The sequence below is a fragment of the Solanum dulcamara genome, chromosome 6 (genome assembly GCF_947179165.1).
Source record: "Solanum dulcamara chromosome 6, daSolDulc1.2, whole genome shotgun sequence".
Taxonomy (NCBI): Eukaryota; Viridiplantae; Streptophyta; class Magnoliopsida; order Solanales; family Solanaceae; genus Solanum; species Solanum dulcamara.
Window position 1 is genome coordinate 72,971,324 of NC_077242.1, and position 18,069 is coordinate 72,989,392.

General features: G+C 39.0%; 1 protein-coding gene across 1 annotated transcript; it reads left to right on the forward strand.

The window, feature by feature from the left end:
• On the forward strand, nt 1-1,849 carry LOC129891440 (arogenate dehydrogenase 2, chloroplastic). The gene has a single exon (XM_055966810.1). The coding sequence runs from the start codon at nt 235-237 to the stop codon at nt 1,360-1,362; it is 1,128 nt and encodes a 375-aa protein (XP_055822785.1). The 5' UTR covers nt 1-234; the 3' UTR covers nt 1,363-1,849.
• The last annotated feature ends 16,220 nt before the right edge of the window (nt 1,850-18,069 follow it).

Genomic DNA, 18,069 nt, shown 5'->3' on the forward strand with positions numbered 1-18,069 from the left:
AAATGTAGCCTTTCTTATTTCAACCCTCCTCCACTCTCTCTCTCTGTGCTTCGTGGAAAAAGTCTTCTCCACTTGTCCATCCTTGTTCACCTTCTCCCAATATAAATCCCTCACCCTTTTCCCTTTCTCCCATTGCCCAATTCCTTCAAAAATCTCGTAAGCTCCATTTTTCACATTTCAAGAATCAAGAATCAAAGATCAAAAACCAAGAATCTTTCTGTATAGACAGATACTATGTTGTCTTTCATCCCATTTCAATCCAAACCAACCCCCACCTCCAATTCAAATCGTTTCTCTCATCTCACCAACCCCACTAGCAGCCGCCGCCGCCGCCATTTCTCTGTATCTTCTCCATCACAAATAAGCCACCCCCACCGCCGCAGCCTTAGTATCAAAGCCATTGATGCTGCACAGCCATATGATTATGAAGCATTGGTGTCAAATCAATATGCTCAGTCAGGTAGGCTAAAAATTGCCATAGTGGGTTTTGGTAACTTTGGTCAGTTTCTTGCAAAAGCCTTTGTTCGTCAAGGTCATGTTGTATTTGCTCATTCAAGAACAGATTATTCACAGATTGCTAATTCTTTAGGGGTTTCTTTTTTTCAAGATCCACATGATCTTTGCGAGCAACACCCTGATGTTATTGTCCTTTGTACTTCAATTATTTCAACTGAACCTGTTCTTAGGTCATTACCAATTCAAAGGCTGAAGAGGAATACATTGTTTGTTGATGTTTTATCAGTTAAAGAATTTCCAAAGAACATTTTTTTTCAAGTTTTGCCTACCCATTTTGATATTCTTTGTACTCATCCTATGTTTGGACCTGAAAGTGGTAAGGATAGTTGGAAAGATTTGGCCTTTGTGTTTGATAAAGTTCGTATTGGTGAAGGGAAATCAAGAACAACAAGGGTTGATAAGTTTCTTGATATATTTGAGAAAGAAGGGTGTAGGATGGTGCCAATGACATGTGCTGAGCATGATAGGTATGCTGCTGGTTCGCAGTTTATTACACATACAATGGGGAGGGTGTTGGAGAAATTGGGTTTGGAGACAACTCCTATTAATACTAAAGGGTATGAGACTTTGTTGAATTTGGTGGAGAATACTGCTAGTGATAGCTTTGACTTGTACTATGGGCTGTTTATGTACAATAAAAATGCTATGGAGGAGTTGGAAAGACTTGATTTGGCTTTTGAGGCTTTGAAGAAGGAGTTATTTGGGCATTTACATGATGTGTTGAGGAGGCAATTGTTTGGGAAGGTGGAGGAAGCAGGACAGAGGCGTGTCTTAACCAAGTTGCCCAGGAATGGTTATGCACTGCCAGCTCCTTCATCGGATGCCGATAAATCTCAGAACAACTGAGGGAATTCTGAATCTTGGTATGTCTGCGTTTTTGTTGATGACCTCTTGCTTTGGGATTCAAAGGATGTATTGTTAACACAATCTGTAATGTGGCAATTCAATATTAGCAATGTAACTATGCTACAAGGACATGCTCATCCTGTTGTTTATCCTATTGTTTAATGTGAAGATGATTAAAGAGAAGCACTAATTCAACCTTGGAGTTGGGGTTAGGTATTGAGTTGTAAGACCATCAAAAGAACTATATTTTGACCTGTAATGTCAGCTGTCATTTTTGATATTTTAGGAACATTTGTGGTAGGAGAGTGACTTTTGATGTGATTACATTTCAGATGTTGAAAGAATGTAGTTTAGGATGGAAAATTCAGTTAACATTTATCTGTTTGTTGCTGGATAAGCTATTCTGTGTCTCACGTATTTATGTTTGAAGATGAGAGTTATGTGTTCGCTTATTTCTTCTGAAGAGAGTTACATTGCTAAGACAGAATCTGTGAACATGAATATCTTATGCTTTAAGCATGAAGTTTTTCTGTTAGTCATGAACACTTGATGTACGATACTTGGATTAGATTACCATGATGTTCTCTTATATCGAATGAGTTTCCATATGGAATTGTTTTCTGCACATACTAGTCAACTTTACTTATACGAGCTAGTCTGAAGCATTAGTTGGTAATTCAACTTCCTTATGAAGGCAAGAGAAAATGTTGGACTAAATAGTTAACAATGATAAACCATTGTTATAATGTCCAAGCTCATTGAGGGAAAATGAAAAGGAGTTCAGATTTTGCATCCTCATCTCTTTGCTAGTAAAGTGATTTAGTCTTTATGGGAGCAAAGAGGATAGACGATGTATCAATATCTTCATAATTTGATGCATACAAATGAGGTTCAGGTTCAAATTCCAGCGGATTAAGTTATTTCTTCCCGTCTACCTAAGCCTTGGAATAGTCTATCTGCGTACAAGCTGTTTCAGACACCACTATATATTGTTCATTTCCTTTTTAAGCTTCCAGATTGCCTTTTGTCTTCTTCAAATTGTCGGAGACAACCTGATGATACTTTTCAGTGATCTAGCAGATGATTTTGAGATCTATTTCGTCATTTACAGTAACACAGCCTCTACTAAGCGTTATCTTTAGATATATAGTTATAGTTCCTGAGTTGATATGTCAATCTTTATTTTATCAGCTAAAGAGAACTTATAATGTTGTTCATCTCATTTTATACAAAGTCTAAATCCTATAGATGTCATTACTTAATGGATACTCTCATCTTGACTTTACTAAATTTATTATGTATACATCAGCTATGAGACATTTCTAGTCAAGTCACCACATTTCTTTAATTTAATTGATGATTTCTCTTTGATTTATTATATAACTTGTGAGATGGAATTATATATTTGTTCAGGTTGTATATAATAGTGAATATGTAAGAAAATATTGCATCTATTGCATGTGACTTTGAACTGGCACATGTTGCAGATTGGAATCTTTACCAGAACACTGTCACTCCATAATGCATGTTCAGTTATGTTTTTTTTCCCTTTTCTTAAATTACATAGAAAAGTACCAAGGGGACATTTGATGATGAAGAAATTGTGGATTATGTATACATGATTGTATAAACTTGTATTAGCGAGGGATTGGAATACTTACTGTTTGTTGCCTGGTGTTTGTGACACAGGGCAGAATAGTTCAATATAGTTTTGAATGATCATTTTTGTTACCTTTTACAAAAGAATACCTGTTCAACATAGTCCCTAACATTCTTGTATAATCTTGGTTTTTCTATAAACATTTGATGATAGTTCAGGTAGTATACTCGCACAGTTAGTTGAGGCCTGAAACTCGAAAAACCAAGATACTTTAGATGCGTTTTTAACCCTTCACTCTACCATTTATTTCATTTAGCTATTACCTTTTTGTTCTTTTAGACATCCTTTTTGAGAAGAACTCCAATTTCTCGTCTTTATCTTTGTGTATTTTCCACAGGAGTGGAGAAGTTGCCTGATTCTTAAATTTTTTTGTCAGGCGTTGATCTTTTAAACAGTTGCATATTGTTATTCTATTAGCCATCATAGTAACGACCCTTCCTGTCATTATGGGTGATCTAATTGTAAAAGAAATTAGGTGAGAAGACTTTCGGATTGGGGAGTTGAAAATTTCAGACTAGGCTAGTCTCGGACAAAATCTGAGCGAGGTGAAGTCTAGGGAAATCAGAAAAGGATTGGGAAAAATATCTAAGTTTGAGCTGGCTTTCTTTTCAGCTAAGACGTTAAGGAGTTCGTAGGACTTTTCAGAATTGAATTCGTATGAGTAGAACTCCACATATCGAACTTGACGTGAAGGGGTTGGTTTGGAAAGTCAAGGTATGAAGGTGTGTGCAAAATGGGAAAAACTGGGAGGATTCTCGAGTTTCTGTTTCGTATTTGCAGCTATAGCGGGTGATACGCCGCTATAACAACGATATCTCAACGCCCTTACGAGGTAGTGATGATCGATATAGTAGAGAAATTCCCATTGTTGCGAAAGTCAAAGGTGGTCAACCTCGCTATAGTGCTAAGTTCCGCTACAGTAGCGCCGTTATAGTGGGATAGGGCCGCTGCAACGGGATAAGTCGTTGTAAATGCAAAAACTTCTTAAAAAACGTTCATTCTCACTCATGAACGTTTTGGGGAAGGGCAGGGGCGATTTGGATAAGTTTCCACCTAGTTCTTTGAAAAGGTAAGTAAATTATTTCCTAATCTAGTACTTCGATTTCATACCTTAAAATCAATAGTTAGAGGCCTTGAGGAGGGTTTGGCTTGACTTAAGAGGGAAAATTAGGTATAACAAGGATGGTTGAGGGTGGAACCTTATGTTTGGTTTATAAATTGTTTATTCATGATTGAGGTTGATATTATGTTTGTGTTATTGTTTTAAATCAAGATTAAGCTAAAGCTTCACAAAGGGGAAGACACAGGTCTGGTAGAGCATTCAGGCTTGATTTACGATAGGTGATGGTTGAATTGTTTCTCGATTTACGTTATGTGTGAATGTTACTGTTTCGTTAATATTGCCTGTACATTTTGTGTTTTAGGGGATAAGGAAATGAATTTTAAGAATACTTGGTTGTTAATCTCATGTAATTAACTGTCTTAAATACTTGTTCGTTTTACAAGTTTGTGTTATTTTTCATTGTGGTTGTAATTGTTGTGATGTCTGTGACTTGCAATTTGCTCAGGTATCACGCCTGGTACAGGTTCTATTATGGCTAGCTGGTACCACGCCCGGTACATGTTTGGTGTGTTTCTATGTGTTGGTTCCCTAAGTGAATCGGGTTTTATTTCTTGTGATGTAATGACTACATGTTGGTCCATGAGTGCCCGAATTATTGTGTTTAAATACGGGAGTGGTTCTTGAAGTAGACTCGGATTGCATATTAAACACTGTAAAATATGCTCTAGGGATCCTTAGGTGGTCCAAGTTACTTGAAATGTGTGGAATCATGTATATTATTGTTGTTATGATGTTGGACACGTTTCATGTGGTTGTTAAGTTAGGTTGATGAATGAGAGTCTTAAATTAGTTATACATGTCTTGTCCGATTTACTATGTTATAGTTATATGTTCATATTTCGTATATTAGAGCTGGTTGATGATCCTATCAGTGCATTGTAGTTTTGTGTACTAATACTGCACTGACTCTTTTTTTGTTTAGTGCCGGGCATACTCTAGCGGCTGCTGCGTGACCTTAGTTGTTACACAGACGTTTTCTGAATCTAAGGGTGAGCTGCTTTTTTCGGGATGCCATGGATTTATCTCTCTCTAGTCCATTGTTCGGACTTAGATTCCTTTTATTTGGAATTGCATTCCCGTATTTTAGACTATATTAGACGTTTTGGTACACGACTTTCAAATTCTAGAAGGGTTATTTCCACAAGTTTTTTGTTAACAATTTCAGTTATGAATTTTGGTTCTTATTAATGCAAATTGGTGTTCTTAGTTGTTTAATTGATTGAGTGTTGGCTTGGATAATTAATTCTCTCATTCGGGTTTAGAGTGAATACCTCTCACAGCGATTTGGTTCGTGACAATTAGCTTTCAACATTGACTAGATGATAATAACAGTACATCTTTAACAAGAAAAGTTCAACATTGGAAGATAGACTTTATAAATGTAGTTGAAGATTTGTTTGTTATTCAATTTTGGAGAGTTTGCTGGATGACAAAACTTTATTTTCTATATTTTTTTGATCTATTGGCATTAAGTTTAACTACTTAGAGTCCGTTTGGATTTGATTTATAAGTTGTTTTGAGCTTTTTGAGTGTTTGGGTGGTTAACTTGAAACCATTTTGTGCTTAAAATAAATCTAAAAAAATAATTGGGTCTGTCTGGCTTAGCTTATCTAAAACAACTTATAAGTTGTTTTCAGCTTATAAGCTACTTAAAATAAGTTAAGCCAAACATGCACTTAGTCAAGAGTGATGATCCATGAGCAGTATTTTAGGTCATAAAAGATGAAGATATGAAGATTCCTTGAAGCCTTGAACAACCTTAAAGGTAAAAGAAAGGGCGTTACAGTAGTCTCACACAGTGGGATCTGAGGATGATAGATCGTATGCAGATGTTATCCATGCCTCAGAGGTAGGTAGAGAGGTTGTTTTCGCTATACCCTCGGCTCAACAAAAAACAGTTCAAAGCAGTCCAGAAAAAAAGTAATGAAAGCAAAAACATAACAAGGCATTTTGAACAGTAACTATAACAAAATAATACGATAATCGAAGTGGAAAAAACAACATATAGTAACTGAAATAAAAGGACAAGAAACTATAGGAGCAATACTACCACTACTACTAGTAGTATTTATTTACCAAAAAAAATACTATGATTATTAGTATGAATGGATATCGAGACAACACACTATTACCTACTTGTAGAACTCTGGTATCTGTTGTAAATGGAAATAATCGAGCAATATCTGCTGATTTTTTTATGCTTTACTTGATCAAGGGTCTATTGGAAACAACCTCTCTACCTTCATAATGTAGGAATAAGGTCTTTGTACACACTATTCTCCCCAAACTCTACTTGCGGAATTACACTGAGTTTGTTGTTATTGTATAATATAGAGTAAGAATCTACATATAAATAAAGATGATAAGATTGTTATCACAATTCTATGTTCTCTTGTTTTATATTAATGAGCTCATGTCATGAAGTTGTGATGTACATGTTGTTTCTTCACTTTCATTATTGCTTGTGAAAGATGCATGCTTCTTGCAAAAATGGTGTGAAATGTGAGGGACTATATAATTTTGGAAATGATCATTTTGATCTTGATGGAGCGGAATGGATACTGAGAATTTATATAGTTAAATTTCAATTAGTTGGCATTGAAACGTGATTGATTGATTGATAGAGGAGTCGTCGCAGCGATTCTCTAAGTTCAAGTTAGTAATGTTATAATCTTGGTGACAAATTAAACTCTGCAAAAGTATAGTTGTAGCAAACAAAACACTTATCATATAAAAAGTATTGGATTATAATTATTATGGTCATCTTATCCTTCTTTTGAGTTCAGAAAGGCTCTCTATGCATCACAGAGAGGCGAACTCAGAATTTGAGAATAGTAAGAGCACTATAATATGTGGCTACAAAAATGTTGATTGTTATTTATTTTTTTAAAAAAGTTTGTGCGGATATTGGAGTGGGAATCAAACTCAGGTCTAGATCATTTGTGCAGTTAGTCGGCCATCGTGAATGAGAATGTCAATCAAAATATATACCTCATATTTACGATGCATATATTTTTTTTCAAGGTTATCGGGGGGCACGTGACCCCCTAGTTTGGGGTTCAGGTTTGCCTCTGCCCACCATGGTCTTGAAAACATTACTTATTGAGGAAAATAGATAAGAGGCAAATTTGTTTTTTGAAATGAAAACTTAAGCAAACAATTTCTCATTTTGCAAGATTTCACAAAATTATCAATAAACAAGAAACTCCACATAAATCTTTCAGTATGTAACCAAGAAAAAAACAAACATAAATCTTTCCATTAATTTGAGGAAAAAGAGTTCTAAATTTTTAATCAGAGAAAAAAGAGTTCTAAACTTTGCATTGTTGAAAAAATGCGGACTAACATAAAAATATATATGGTCAAAATAATGAAGTAAAATTGGAAAATAGTGACACCAAGAATTTTACGTGGAAACCCTTTTAAATAAGAGAAAAAATCACGGGCCAAGAATAACAACTGATATCACTATAGTAAGAAATTTTATACCGAGTAGTTACGAGTCCGATACTCAAAAATGACTGCCACACACTCAAAAGGAATAACACTCTTTTGATTTACCACCTTACTAAAATATTGCTCACATTCTATTTTTCTTCATAGACTATTTTCTTATATATAGTCTATGGAAACCTTACAACTCTCTACATATTTTTCTCTCTGTGAATTGGTGTATTTAATCAATGAGCTGAAGCTCTTATTTATAGGGGTGAAGGAGCTTTTTTTACGTGTATGAAAGCCAACCTTGCCCACTTTCTTTGACCAATATAAAGATGAAACTTTTGCTTTATTTTGTTGAAAACAAAAGTGAGCTGCAACTTTTAACAATTCTTGCACCAACTATTGTTGACAAAATATTCATGAGATGGACCCTACAAATCTTCCCCTCCAATTTCATGCACCAGAAGGAGATATCCTCATCTTTTCAAAGAGAGCTCATGCCAACAAATTCTTTGCACAAATCGAACTTGTCCCTTGTTACCACCTTGCTCAGCATATCTGCAAGATTCTCATTTGTAGAGATATTTGCAACTTGCATAGATTTATCTTCTATCTTTCTCTAATCCAGTGATATCTCACGTCTATATGTTTCGTCCTTGCATAGTACATGGAATTCTTGCTCAAGTCTATTGTATTTTGACTGTCACAATAGACGACATACTCCTCCTGATGCAACCCAAGCTCTTGAAAAATTACTTGAGATATATCATCTCCTTGCCAGCTTCAGTAGCCACAATATACTCAGCTTCAGTTATAGACAGTGCAATACACTTCTACAACTTCGACTGTCATGATATAACTCTCCCTGAAAAAGTAAACAAATATCAGTAGTGAATTTTTTATTATTAAGGTCACCTATCATATCAGCATCCGTATAATCCTTCAAGATTGGATTTGATCCTCCAAAACACAAACATTTATCTAAGCTTCCTATGAGATACTTGAGTATCCATTTTACATCTTCCCAATACTGTTTTCCTGGATTATCGAGAAACCTGTTGACAACACCAACTACATGAGCAATATCAGGTCTAGTGCATACTATTGCATACATTAAACTTCCTATGATGGAGGAATATGGAACTTTGGCCACGATCTCCTTTTCCTTCCGAGCTGTAGGATACATCTTCTTGCTCAACTTCATATGAACATTAAGAGGTGTGCTAACAAACTTAACGTTCTTTATGTTGAAGCGCTCCAGTACACGTTCAATGTACTTCTCTTGTGATAGATAAATCTTCCTTTCATCTCTGAGATAAGTAATCCTCATGCCCAAAATTTGCTTGGCATGACCCAAGTCTTTCATAGCAAAATACTTACACAACTCTTTCTTTAACTCGTCAATCTTAAAAATATTCGTGCCCATAATTAACATATCATCTACATATAGTTAGAGGATGATAAAATCATTGTCAGAAAATTTTTGTACAAACACACAGTGATTTAAGGAAGTCTTCTTGCAGCTTTGCTCCTCCATAACAGATTCAAACTTCTTGTACCACTATTTAGGAGCTTGCGTTAGCCCGTAGAGATTCTTTTTGAGTTTGCACACAAAATTTTCTTTACCATTTATTTTGAAGCCTCAGGTTGTTCCATATAAATATCCTCTTCTAGGTCACCATGAAGAAAAGTCATCTTCACATTCATCTGCTCAATCTCTAAATTAAGACTAGTAGCTAAATCAAGAACTGTATAAATGAAGGACATTTTCACTATAGGAGAAAATATTTTGTTAAAATCAATACCCTTCCTTTGAGCAAATCCTTTAACAACCAATCTAGCTTTGTACCTGTACTTCAAGCTGTGTTCTTCAATGTTAACTTTGAACACCCACTTGTTCTTTAAAGCTCTAATGTCCTTAGGCAATTTCACCAACTTATAAGTGTGGTTCTCATGCAAAGATTTCATCTCATCTTGCATGACTTCAATCCATTGATCCTTATGCTCATATTCCATGGCCTCCTCATAACACTAAAGTTCACCCCCGTCAGTGAGTAGCACATACTCATTAGTCGAATAACGAGATGAGGGAATACGTTGTTTTATGGACCTCCTAAGCGGAGTATTTGATTCGTCCATAACTTCATGAGTATAAGCATCATCAAGAACAACATCATTATTGTCATCAATATCAATATATTAATTTGGGACTTGATTCTGAGTATTACCACGATCATCAAACCCACCAACGTCATACACAGTTGTATGAGGAACTTGATCAAGATGGATTACGCCATCAAAACTTGAAGATTCTAGCTTTTTTGCTTTGTCAATATATTCAATGGTTTGATTTTTTATGAAGATAATATCATGGCTTCTCACAAGCTTCTTCTTAATTGGATCATATAGCCTGTAACTAAATTCATCAAGGCCATATCCAATAAAGATGCACTGCCTTATACTGGCATCTAATGTTGACCTCTCATCTTTCGGCACATGTACAAAAGATTTGCAACCAAATACTCTCAAATGGTCATAAGAAATATCTTTGCCATACCAAACTCTATTTGGAACATCACTTTGTAAAGCAACATCAGGAGATAAGTTATGTCACGTCCTGGGAGGGTACCCTAAGCGTGGCCGGCACTCGAATGCCATTTCTGGCCTCCAAGCGAACCACCTGGTCCAGTCACACATTCATTCAATCACATTATCTTAGCGGAAGACTCAATCAATGAAATACTATTCATAATTTAGGGCCAAAGGCCAAATAACCATCAAACTCAACAAACAACTAGAATGAAATTAGTCATACGAATGACTCATCATCCCCACACTCTAGTCTATGAAGCCTATATCAACAATCTAGGAGGTGCCAATGACAAGCCCATGGCTACCAATAATCAAAATAAAGGAACAACACAAACTATACAGGAAAGCTCAATATCCTTCGGAAACTAGGAGGACTCACCAAGTAGCTGGAAGTGTGTAGATCTTCAATGGTGCGCCGGTTGATGATCTCTAGTACCTGTCTCTGCATCATGAAATGATGAAAGCCAAATGGCGTCAGTACATGAAATGTACGAGTATGTAAAATGGCCGAATGAAACAAATATCAAGGAAGCGTCAAATCAACTCGGAATCTCAACTCAAGAGAAATAACAACTCAATCAAGTGTCCTAAGTCTAAACAAGAATATGGTTTAGACGGGACCAATCACATACCATTCAACTCAATCCGACTCAGAGTACTATCAAGACATATATGGGAGTTTCTCTTATCCGACAACCATCACTTATGAGCTAGTGACAGTACAACAAGCTGATGTTGTTGCCACGTCCGTTCGTACCTTGCCAGGGTATGAATGAGTCACCAATCATGGATTACATCGATCAGTCAAGTCCTATTATTTCAGGACAATAAGATGGGAAATATCCGACTTTAACGGTTCGATCCCACGGGAAACATCCGACTTTAACCATTCCATCCCTCCCTACATTGGCGACATAGTTTATGGAGTTCGAGTGTGGATAACACTCTTACCCAATTCGGTGCTGAATACTCCTCCCATGACTCTATGCTCATAAAACTCCATCCAATCAACTCAATCACGTTGTCATGGCTAGTCTCATTTAGAACCTTGCCGGCTTATCAACTCTATCCTCAATTCAACTCAATCAAGTCATAACGGCAAGTCTCGTTTAGAACCTTGCCAACATCATCAACTCTATCACCATCAAACATCTCCCAATTATACTATCCGATCGATTCCAATCATATCTCTCAAGAGTAAATTTAAATGTACATTTATAGTATCATACAAACATATCCAACCATTTCTCTATTCATTTAACACATTTTTGGAACTCATCACAACTCCAAGGTTTTAAAGCAACAATTCAAGATAAGCAACATATTTAAGAAAATAACATTTTTTATCATAATCAACATGGTTAAGAAATTAACAATATAGGATCGACCTCTCATCTCAATCAACTCATGCCAACATGTAGCACATCACTTTCTTGACTCAACAATATCAACATAATAGAAATTAGGGTAATAGATGAAAATGACCTATTTGGACCTAACTCTATCAATAAACTTCATTCTTATGAACAATCAATCTCGAAAAAGATGTAGGGCACATGGGTGGACTCAACCCATGCTTTGAATAACCTTACATACCTTAGTGAAGACTTGAAGAAAACCTTGATGTTGGGTCTTCAATGGAAAGCTTGAATCTTTGAAGTTCTTGAAGCAACCCTTGTTGGAAATGGAGGAGAAGAAGAAGAAGAAGAAGAAAAAGAGAGGAAAATTCTAGGGCTTTTAGAGAGAGAGAGAGAGACTGAAAAATAGTCCAAAATGGTCAAGGTTTGTGTATATATAATTTGGGGAAATACCCAAATTGCCCTTTCTCCAAAAATCTAGAAAATAGGCCAAAAACACCCTTGGTGCAATAGTGGCGCATCGCGCCACTGCAACACCAAGTCGAATAGGCGTAAAACCTGCACATCTCGTAGTGGCGCGCCGCACTAGGGACCAAACTACTGAGGCTATTTTATGGGGCGATAGTGGCGCGTCGCGCCCTTACAATGCCAAACCCAAGTTTTCTGGGTTTTGGAAAATAGGCTTGAAAATCCTGCACATCTCATAGTGGCGCACCGCACCAGGGACCAAACTACTGAGGCTTGTTCCTTACATGTGTAGCACCCTTCAAAATTTTTCCAAAGATTCGAGCCTTCTTTGTATACATATGGGGCCCATCGTATTTATTTCGAAGTATGTGCTTGGGTTAAGATGAGTCCCTGAGGAATTTAAGAGCGCTGGAGGTGATGTGGGGTCATTGAGGACCCTTAGGACCGAGCAAAGTCCAAAAGATCCGTCGTGGCTAAGTTTAGGACGAGTTCATATGAGGGTCGACTTTTAACGACCCTATCTTTTAAAAAGACGTCAATCCGGGTGGCCCACGACCTATCAAATTAAAGGTCGTCGAGTCTTCTTTCCAACGCCACCAAGAACGTAAATTTTAGAGTTCGGAGTCAAAAGATATGACGATCCTAAGATGAACTAGCACGGCAGGGATCCTAATCTTTGGCCTGGGTTACAACTGCTGGGGAATGGGCTTGGCGCTGTAAGGGCGCGACGTGCCACTATCGCACCAGGAACATGCCTCAGTAGTTTGGTCCCTGGCGCGACGCGCTACTAAAAGTGTGCAGGGTTTTTCAGGCCAAATTCCCAGAATTTAGAACAATAGACTTGGCGCTGTAAGGGCACGACGCGCCACTATCGCGCCAGGAACATGCCTAAGTAGTTTGGTCCCTGGCGCGACGTGCCATTAAAAGCTGTGCAGGTTTTAGGCGTGATTGGCCTTGGCGCTATAAGGGCGCGGCGCGCCATTATCGCGCCAAGGGCGTTTTAGCCTATTTTCAGAATATTTTGAGGAGGGGTAATTTGGGAACTTACCCAATTATATATATGTAGCCCTTGGTCTTTTGGGAACTCATTTGGCAGCCCCCACTCTCTTTCTAAAAAGCCCTAGGAGCTCTCCCTTCTCTCTTCTCTTCTTCTCCATTTCCAACCAAAAAGGAGTCCAAAAGCTTCAAGACCTCAAGGTTCCATTGAAGACCCAACATCAAGGTTTCTTCAAAGTCTTCACTAAGGTATGTAAGGCTAACCAAAACATGGGTTGAGTCCACCCATGTGCCCTATTCTTGTGTTGAGGTTAGATATCCATGAAAATGGAGTTTCTTGGTATGGTACATGTTTGAATGAGTTTTGTTTCCATCTTATTTAAGTATTTATGTGCCAATATTGTTGAGCTAAGAGATTCCTAAAATGAGCCCTTATGTAAGTATGAGATGATGAGGAAATGAGTTGCTAAATATGTTTTGTTGGTCTTGTTAATTATATAGATTCTATAAAGTACACTATTTTCTTAAAAATATTGCCTATTATAAGAATGTCGATTTGAAGTCTTGGAGATGTGATGAGTCACAAAGATTTTTTCTCAAATAGATGGAGCTAATGATTGATTTTATATCTAGATGATGTTATATATGTGCATTTAAAGCTTCCTTGAAGATATGATTGAGATTGAGCATTGAGATTGAGATTTGATTGTGATAGAGTTGATGAGTCGACAAGGTTGTAATGAGACTTATTGATATGAGTTGATTGAGTTGAGTTGATGGAGTTTTATGAGCATTGAGTCTTGGGAGGAGTATCGAGCACCGAATTGGGCAAGAGTATAGTCCATACTCGAACCCAATACCTGTATTGCCAAACGTAGGGGGATTGAACCGTTAAAGTCGGATGCTTCCCCGAGAGCTTTTGTCCTGACATTATAGGACCTGGTTGGATTGGATCCATGAGTGTTCGTCGTTCATGCCTTGACAAGGTATGAACGGGCGTGGCAACGACGTCATTTCGTTGTACCTTTACTGGCTCATAAGTGTTGGTTGTCGGTTAAGAGAAACTCCTAAATAAGTTTTGATAGTACTCTGAGTTAGATTGAGTTGAAGTGTATATGATTGGTCCAGCTTAAATCATACTCTTGTTTAGACTTAGGACGTTTGATTGAGTTGTGATCCCTTTTGAGTTGAGTTCCCGAGTTGATTGATTCTTCATTGATGTTCATTGTATTCGGCCATTTTACATACTCGTATATTCCATATACTGACGCCATTTGGCCTGCATCGTTTCATGATGCAGAGACAGGTACTAGAGATCATCAACCGGCGCTCCGTTGAAGATCCACATACACTTCCAGCCAGTCGGTGAGTCCTCCTAGTTTCCGGAGGATATTGGGCCTTCTTGTACAGTTTTTGATTGTCTTTTCCTTATTTAGATTGTCGGTAGCCATGGGCTTGTCATTGGCACCTTTTAGACTTGAATAAAGGCTTCATAGACTGAGATGTGAGGAGGTCGAGCGGTCATCTTGAGGACTCCTATTTTGATTATCGTCTTGATTGTAAATGTTTGGCCTTCGGCCCTTATGATATGAGAAGTATTTCTTAAATTGAGTTTTCTGCTAATAGAATGTGCTTGAATGAATGAGTGACTGTACCAAGTGGTTCGCTCGGAGGTCAGAGATGGCCTTCGAGTGCCGGTTACGTCTAGGGTACCCTTCCGGGGCGTGACAAACATGGTATCAGAGCACAGAGTTCAAGTGTCCTAGGGAGTCTATGAAGCTGTGTCTAGTAGAGTCTTGCTTATGGGTGTGTTGTGCACCACACTTATGAGCAGGAGGCTATAGGACATTAGGAATTGTTTCACTTCTTTCATACTCTAAATTCGTGCGATGGAGTTGAACTCCATGAAACTTCCTTTCTAATTCGTGCGTTCATACGTTACAGATAATGCCTCCTAAACGTACAGCTAGCCAGAGGAATATTGATAATGCAGGGATGCCACAGTCAGAGGCATGCCTAGCAAGGGCTAGAGGCCGACCCGCTAGATATGCGGAGGCACCTCAAGTGCCATCTACTCCACCTGCACCCACATCAGAAGATGAATTTCGAGGGGCAATTGCCATGCTCACTCAACTAATGGCCGCCCGAAATGGCAATCAAAGTTCGCCGACTCTCAGCTCTAGTTCCCAGGAGCCATCTGCTGCCACTAGAATTAGAGACTTTCTGAGGATGAACCCACCAGCATTTACGGGTTCTAAGGTTGATAAAGATCTCCAGAATATCATTGATGAAATGTGGAAGATTCTAAAAGCTATGCACGCTACAAAAATCGAGGGGGTCGAGTTGGTGTCTTATCAACTCAAAGATGTGGCAAACATTTGGTATAACCAATGGGAGCAGAGTAGGGGTGAAAATGCTGGACCTGCTAAATGGGATGAATTTGAGGGGGATTTTCTTGACCACTTCTTTCCCCGAGAATTGAGAGAAGCAAAGGTGGAGGAATTTGTTAATCTGAAGCAGGAAGGTATGTCGGTTAAGGAGTATGGCCTAAGGTTTATCCAGCTGTCCAGGTATGCTCCAGAAATGATTCCTAATATAAGGTCAAAGATGAGGAAGTTCGTCTCCGGATTAGGGAGGCATGTGAAGAAGGAATGCAAGGCAACATTGTTGATCTCGGATATGGACCTTTCCAGATTAATGGTGTATGCTCAACAGGTAGAGGAGGAGAAGAGGAAAGACAGAGAAGAGCACCTGAGCAAAAAGGCAAGGTCATCTGGGCATGAGAATGAGCAGAGGCAAAGCAAGGGCAACAGGTCCTTCTTCCAGAAGAGGCCTTCCACCTATGCCTCATCTACCACTAGCGCACCGATGCCGCAGGACAGGTATGATCGGCAGGGATAAAGTCGTCAGAATTTCAGACCCCAGGTTTCTCAATCCCCGGCCAGTGTAAGTCAGGGTTCGAAGGGAAAGCCACCATGCGACAAGTGTGGTAGGCTCCACTTGGGAAAATGCAGAGCAGGAAGGGTTGGTTGCTATAAATGCGGCCAAATGGGCCATCTTCTGAGGGAGTATCCAACATGGGGGAACAGGGCCCAGTCCTCTGCCATCGCACCACCAGCTAGAGAAAATCAGAGGGGCGCTACTCCAGGTACGAATGTAGGTACAAACCGCCTATATGCCATTGGTAGTCGCCAAGATCAGGAGAACTCTCCAAACGTCATGACGGGTATGATTCGAGTCTCTTCCTTTGATTGTTATGTATTGATGGATCCAGGTGCCACCTTATCTTTTGTAACTCCCTATGTGACTAGTAAGTTCAATAAAATCCCTGAACGTCTTCTTGAGCCCTTTTGGGTGGCCACTCCTGTCGGTGATTCTGTCTTAGCTGAGAGAGTCTATAGAGATTGCACTGTGTCAATTCATCACAGGGACACCTTGGCTGACTTGGTTGAGTTAGACATGGTTGATTTCGACGTGATCCTTGGTATGGACTGGCTTTATGTCTGCTATGCCTCTATTGATTGTAGAACTCAAATTGTCACATTCAGATTCCCGAATGAGGCTATCATAGAATAGAGGGGTAGTCCTATTGCGCCTAAGGGTAAGTTTATTTCATACCTTAGGTCCAGGAAGCTAATCTCAAAAGGGTGTATCTATCACCTTGTCCGAGTGAAAGATGATAGCATTGAGTCTCCATCCCTTGAGTCGGTTCCGATTGTCAACGAGTTTTCGGATATCTTTCCTGAAGATCTGCCTGGAGTCCCTCTTGATAGGGAGATCGACTTCGGGATTGATGTTCTTCCTAATACCCAGCCTATCTCAATTCCCCCATATAGAATGGCTCCGGCCGAGTTGAAGGAGCAGCTGAATGACTTGTTAGATAAGGGATTCATTAGGCCGAGTGTCTCGCCATTGGGTGCTCCGGTCCTATTTGTGCGGAAGAAGGATGGGTCCCTTAGAATGTGTATCGACTACAGGCAGTTGAATAAAGTCACTGTGAAGAACAAATACCCTCTCCCCAGAATAGATGACTTATTCGACCAACTTCAATGTGCCACTTGTTTCTCAAAGATAGACTTGAGATCCGGCTACCACCAGTTGAAGGTGAGAGAATGCGATGTTCCGAAGACTACTTTCCGGACTCGTTATGGCCACTTTGAATTTTTGGTCATGTCTTTTGGGTTGACTAATGCTCCCGCCGCTTTTATGGATCTCATGAACTGAGTATTCAAACCGTACCTTTATATGTTTGTGATTGTATTCATAGATGATATTCTGGTTTACTCCAAGAATGAAGAGGAGCACGCCTATCATCTTAGAGTCGTTCTACAAACTTTGAGGGACCAGGTATTGTATGCAAAGTTCTCTAAATGTGAATTTTGGCTTGCATCGGTGGCCTTCTTAGGCCACATTGTATCTGGAGATGGTATTCAGGTGGATGCTCAGAAAATAGAAGCTGTGAAGAATTGGCCTAGACCCACATCCCCAACAGAGATAAAGAGCTTTCTGGGCTTGGCCGGGTACTATCGAAGATTTGTAGAGGGATTCTCATCCATATCATCACCATTGACTAAGCTGACCCAAAAGAAGGCTAAGTTACAATGGTCTGATGCTTGTGAGGAGAGTTTCCTGAAATTGAAGACCAAGCTAACCACTGCTCCTGTTCTAACCTTGCCCGATGAAACAGAAGGTTTTGTGATTTATTGTGATGCCTACAGAATTGGTTTGGGTTGTGTGTTGATGCAAAGGGGGAAGGTGATAGCCTATGCTTCAAGACAGCTTAAGCTTCATGAGAGGAATTACCCAACTCATGACCTTGAGCTGGCAGCTATGGTGTTTGCACTTAAAATCTAGCGCCACTACCTGTATGGAGTGCATATCGATGTATTCACCGATCACAAGAGCTTGCAATACGTCTTTAGCCAGAAGGAACTCAACCTTAGGCAAATGAGATGGCTTGAGCTACTCAAGGACTATGATATGAGCATCCTCTACCATCCAGGTAAAGCTAATGTTGTTGCTGATGCTCTTACCAGGTTGTCCATGGGTAGCACTAGCCACGTGGAGGA